At 43.1% G+C, this 6,285-nt stretch overlaps 1 protein-coding gene across 2 annotated transcripts in view; it reads right to left on the minus strand.

The window, feature by feature from the left end:
* srcin1b (SRC kinase signaling inhibitor 1b) overlaps positions 1-5,859 on the minus strand; it is a 176,440-nt gene extending 170,581 nt beyond the window's left edge. Inside the window, exon 1 of one of the 2 annotated variants that reach the window (XM_085169913.1) lies at positions 4,808-5,859. In XM_085169913.1, the coding sequence (XP_085026039.1) occupies positions 4,808-4,829 (22 nt within the window). In that variant the 5' untranslated portion in view covers positions 4,830-5,859. Of the gene's footprint in view, positions 1-4,769 lie in introns of both variants that reach the window. The other variant, XM_085169914.1, reaches the window with a different exon arrangement.
* Between the last annotated feature and the right edge of the window lie 426 nt (positions 5,860-6,285).

Here is a 6,285-nt window from a genome sequence, read left to right on the forward strand (position 1 = left end):
GTACCCAAATGCAGACACGGAAGAAGACGGAAAACATGAATACAAAAACAAGGCGAATCATCCAGGGGGAGTAAGCTAAAACTAGAACCTATACTGGGAAAAAACGACTTTGAACATAGAAAGACAAGACTTTCAAAATAAAACAGGAAACATAGACATAGACATGACAACAAAGAGGATAAGAGAAGACTTATAAATCAGGAGACAAAACTAGAATGAAACGAAATCCAAACTAATAGCAGCAACACAAGAACTTAACATATTTTCAACACAATATAAGAACACAAAAATACAAAACCGACTCAAAACTACTGGGTCACAGACCCTGCCCCTGACAATGTAAAAATATAATCAATATTCAATATCAACTAACACACCCTGTTCATGTAGGCTAGGGATGAGTGTTTCCCACACTCTCGAGGCGCCCTTTGACCTTTGTATGACCTCTGTTTCTTATGTGCACCATGTTTTACTCTGAGACTTATTGGATCCTTCAAACTCCATCTTTCTGCAGGAACCAGGAGAAATAAGTTGCCATCACAGTCCCATAGAAATACACGCAGACGTGTCACAAGTCTGAGAAACTACGATTGCTTATTTGAAACAAACCAGTGGCTCTAAAATCCATCTGAACAGATACGATAAGGATAAGAATCAAATCTGACCCAGAACAGCCTGAAAAACTGTAGCACTTGTACAACAGCATAAAATGTGACCATGTTTTAACTTTTTGTGGGTCACTTTAGGAAAAGCAGTTAAATTTAGGTTTATTTTCTCAAATTTGGTCCAGACCGAAAAGCAATGGTTTAAATAGTCTCTTTAATCTCTGGAGTATCTTTCACTTCAGCACTTTTTTTAAAAATAATTCATTGTAAATAAGTGAACAAATATCTGTCCTTCCATTTCAGTCCGACCGGGCTCACGGGGATGTTAAATATCGACTCGGAAAATAGTGTAAAAGTTGTGAGAAAAAGTAAATCCAGGGATTAAGAAAGAGAAAGCAGGTCAAGCACCTTCATGTCTGAGATGTTTGCAGACGATGAAAAGACGTTTAACTTTTTTACCGCTCGCCATCTGTGAGCTGAAGACATTTCTTCAGATGGTTTTCCACAATTATAAAGCTGCAGTTTCAGCGCCTGAAAACACATTTCTTAAAAATGTTGTTTTGACTTCTGAAAAGAAGTCGAACGCTTGAACGTCGAGGATGAAAAGGCAGCAGAGTCTCTGAATGCCGTAGTGCGAGGCGGCTCTTGGGAGAACAGACATCCCTGAGTCAATATTACAGTCAGCTCACCCTCACCTGGTGGCTCTGCATCAATCAGCTCTCTGATGTCGGCACCCTCTGCTCCGCAGCTTCCTCCCTCTGCCCTTCATCTCTTCTTCTCCCTCTCTGTCTGTCTTCCATCTCCTTCCAGATGTCAACAAGTTTGATCAGGCTGACGTGGGAAAACTGCTGTTTGGCTGTCGCTCCTCAGCGCCCTGACAGATCCTCCAGCCTCTCGTCTCCTTTTCTTTTGCTCCCCAGTCACTTGTGATTCCAGCGCGCTTGATCTGCTCCCCTCCACCTCCGCCACCCGGCAACCCCGCCCCTGTCAAAGCCTCCTGGGGAGCTGGGGAGGGCTCTGCCATGTCAGTGAGGTGACATGACTCACACAGTCATGCGGCACAAAGGAGATAAGTTTGAGATGTTCAAGGGCGACTGTATCGTTGGCGTTTCAAAACGCTCACTTCAGAATTAATCCTCTCAGCGATTTCTGAGTGAAACGGCATGCGGGATGTGACAGGCCTCAATATCCAACGCTGAATTTTAAGATAGCTGGCTGTTTTTCCAAACCGCGTCTCCCAACGCGTTCAAGAGACTCGGGTCTTTTCTTGCTCCGACACAGATTTGTGCAGAGTGGGAGCAAAGAGAAGAGGGTATCATGTAAATCAATAGCGATTAGAGATAGTGAAGACCTCCATTTTGCACTCTACCAGCCTGCAGTCAGCATCAGCAGCAGTCTACGCCTCTCGTGCATTATCATTAAATTTGAATCACAGAGATAAGTATCTTCTCTGAAAGATCATCCCGGTCATCTTAGAAAAACCAAGAAGGTCATTTAACGACACTTGGCACCACAGTGGAGGTATTTACACCGCCCTTACAGAACCTCTCAGACACCTGCATGAATACAGTTTGCAGAAATCCAGATTTTCCAGCACTTTCCAGCAGAGTAAACAAGAGTAATTAATAAAGTGATTCATTCTTTAAACAAGCAATCTATTAGCAGCAATCCTGGTAAATAGTAACCTTAATTATAGACAATTATCAGTGCATTGTTTTAATATTCCGACCAGTAAAAATAAACCAGCCTTGCAGCATCCGTGTTATTTCTACATTCTTGTTTAAAAGAATTGGTGGAAAAACGTTACAACTTGGGAAATTTGACCATCCAAGAAGCACTTCAGTGGGATAAAGGAAATATAATAAAAGCCATATGAACATTAACATTAACAATAAATATTTTTTTGTCTTTCCAAAGGGCTGAACTGAGCTCAGTGCAATAAAGAAAGGAGGTCAAAACTAAATATGACACTCAAGGACAACAAAATAAAACAGGAAGTATACTGTCAGTATAAAAGGAGTAGGAGGAGTACACGCATATACATAGACACAGAGAAAAATTAAAAACTTGTTGTTAGTCAAACTGATGAAGATTTACCGTGAGTGTCCTCAATGCTATGCTAGCGTTCTTACTAGCAACTAGCATGAAAGCTAACATAGCATCGAGCTTTTTGAAACTGCTATCAGGTCCAAACTGTACTTATATTTGACTGGAAACTCATTAAAATGGACAAATACAAAAAGCTGAAAAGGAAAAAGTGTCAGACTGTCTTCTCTTTTTGCACGTTCACAGGAAATGTGATGTTCTCATCTGGATGAGCGAACGCCATCAAAGGGTTGTTGACTTTGTTTTTGCATCTTGCCAGCAAATCCCATGAAGAGAGAGAGAAAAAAAAGCAAAAACAAAAGAACAAACCCAACACTGAATTGATCCTACAAACATATTGTCTGCAGCTTAGTCTTCTGTGCCTTACTGCACCATTGTTAGCGGAAGATTAGAACACATCGCTGAGCAGCACCGCTACACCGCCGGACGTGTTTATGGCGTTAAACAGAGGCACTGCATCGCCATTTTCTTGCTGGAGCTATTCCCTGCTGGTTTTGGTCACTTGATGAAATCTTTATTTTTATTTTGTGCCTTTTGCTTTTAATAAAAATATATTTCTGCCTGACTAAATGGAAAACGTTGTCACAAATAATTTTACTACAGACATGATTAGATGTTCTACGGGACAACCTTTGCCCACTTGTTTTGATAGATACAGTTTTAGCAGTTCAGCTGAGAACCACTGGGTTATAGTTAATTAAGGTAAGGATAAATCATTATTCTTGCCTTCTCGGGTGGTATAGTCCACGTTCTTTCCCATCATCTCTCACTAGAAACATCGATGCTGCTGAGAGAGCGGTGTTATATATTTTCCGCATTTGGGAATCCCAGTAACTATATATCTCACCGAGGAACAACACAATGATCAGAGTATGGAGAGGAAGCCAGATTTTAAGCCGTTAACCACAATAATAAAACAACCTACTTTATATCCTAGGTTAACTTTAGAGATACAGGACTCTACGGGCTTCCTGTGGATCAGAAATTCTGGGAGTGGGAAACTGGAGTCTGAGTTAATCCCTTAACCTTTTCATTCTGTTCTTGAGCCATTTTTTGAGATTTGGCAGGGAGCACTGTCCAGCTGGGAGTGCTGCTGCCGTGGGGTGGGGTTGGTCTGCAGCAATGTTTATATACTGTCAGCAGCGTCCATACGAAGGCCAACAACTAAGGTTCAGCAGCTGCACACTGCCGTACAGTGAGATTAGCTGTGTTAGTCTTTTCACCTGTCAGTGGGTTTAATGTTGTGGCCGATCAGTGTATGTGGACTTTCGGGCATTTGCAGAGCTTTCCCAACTCCAGATGGCTGAAAATCTACGAGGAGAGCAGAGATTCGTTTTTGGCTTCACCGCCGACTTCTATTTAGGGACTTTGAGAAAAACCCAAGCGCTACCTGTGTGAGTTTAATGCAGATGCGAAAAATCCACTTAAATCATTCCTCCACCTACCCAAGAATTAAAGTGGTGATACATATGCTTACTAGATGTGTTTTGTCTCCACCGCGTTTATATTTTTCAGCCACTGCATTAATGTCCAGCTCTCTTCCTGCTTGTATCACTGTTTCCATCTCCTCTCTGATCAGCAGCAACAGCAGCCTCAGTAAATCCATCAATAGCACTCTTTCACTCCGGTCCAGATGCCAGCCTCTGAGAGCCAGGACATCCACAGCCTCCCATCCGCTCAGGCAGTAAACAAGAACTGCTGCCAGACGCAACCGACACCAGCAGGCATTCACACCCCCAAATACACACAGAGTCCTCTCAATATCTGCACTGAAATGCATTTCAAAGGCACTTTTGATACATACAAAATGGACTGCAGCACTCAAAACTGGTTATTCCAAAGTGATGCGGTTACTCGATCAGAAGCTGTTTCGAAAATGAATAAAAAATAACAAGTTTGGAGAAGCTTCAAAAAAGTCTCCTTCCATAAAACATGCAGGGCAAAGATACATGTGCGGAAACAACACAGACAGCAAAACACTGAAGAGAAGAAGAGGGAGAGCGGTAGTTTCCCAGCATCCCCCAGCACGTCAGAGAAAGGCACTCAAGTTAGAAATACCTGCAACTACAGAATGGACGGAGAGAGAGGGGACATGCCTGGGAAGGAGGAATTGCCCATTCTCCGCCTTGATGCACCTGTTCACTTTCCTCTACTGCACACTTTCTCTTTTATCTTCTTTATTCCCTCTTCTTTCTTCCCCTTTCACTCTTCTTCTGCTGTTGTTTCTTCCCGCTTCCTCTCTTCTTCAGGTCCAGTTTTTATCCCTTTCTTCTCAGCGTGTCCATGTCTCAGCTTCTTCAGGAGCTGTGTCAGCGTGTGAAGCGCCTGAGATGGATATGAGAGAACGCCGGAGTGCAGAGGCGTTCCTAACCATGTCTTAGCATGGCCACTGAATAAACTCATCTTTTATGGATGCACAGCCCTCCCCGTCCTGCTTCTCTTAAAGGGACTGCACCCCGTTCCCGCTGCCTTTGATCTCGTCGTGATACGCGCAGGATCCGAATCGTGCGCTCACATGTGTCTGTGGGAATACACTGTGGTGTGGAGCATCAGTAATTCAGCATCGCTGTGTGGGTTTGACACTTTTCCCTGTGCAGCTGAGGAGGGGGAAGCGATCGATCGGAGGATGAAAAGGAATCCAGAAAATTGGGGGTGAAGGAAAGAGGGGGGATGCTGATGTATCTCAGACAAACTAATGGTCGTGATAAATAATGAATAACAGCAAGCATAGCGTGGCATAGAAAACACTGATATCAGGATATCAAGAACAGTGCTGGGTACGCATGTGTGATGAAATGGTGCAGACACGGCTTATCTTTGTGTGTGTGTGAGTGTGTGTGCATGGGTGTGTCCACTACAAAGGGATATTGTCAAAGTAAATCCTGGCCCAGCGCCGGCTGTAATTCAATCTGCGGTTGAAGGCCATGAATTAATGAGACAGCGCGTGTGTGTTCAGGGTCAGAGAGGCTGTACGTCACACACACTGTGACACCTGGTAATAGGATCTCCAGGAAAGCGAGCGGGGAAAGTTTGACCGCCACAAAACAGCATCTGAGAAAGTCCTGAACTTACCTGGAAACACAGGTGTGCTGAAGTATAATAGAAAATAAATATGATAAGTACTGATCAGAATTTATCATCTATGAAATCGTTATTATTGCCATGTGTCTGAACCAGAATGGGCAGTGACGCGTTACTTGTAACGCGTTACTTGTAACGCATTACTGTAATCCGATTACTTTTTTCAAGTAACGAGTAAAGTAAGGGATTACTATTGCAAAAACGGTAATTAGATTACTGTCACTTTTCCGTAGGAACGCTGCGTTACTGCGTTACTAAAACCGTGATTTTTTGCGAGAATGTCTCATGACAGTGACGTAAGCGAGTGCGACGTTTGTGACAACAGCTGTGTGCAGATCAACAATCGATCATATATCGAGTGCGAGTATGAGCGTGCAGCGTTTAAAGCGTGGAAGTACTGACCTTACTTTGAGTTTGATTCCATAAAAAGTGACAAAAACATTAGTGTCCGTTGTGCGTGGGAAGAAAACTTCTTTTTACAGCGAAAAAAACC

This window comes from Neolamprologus multifasciatus, chromosome 8, assembly GCF_963576455.1.
Source record: "Neolamprologus multifasciatus chromosome 8, fNeoMul1.2, whole genome shotgun sequence".
NCBI classification, from domain to species: Eukaryota; Metazoa; Chordata; class Actinopteri; order Cichliformes; family Cichlidae; genus Neolamprologus; species Neolamprologus multifasciatus.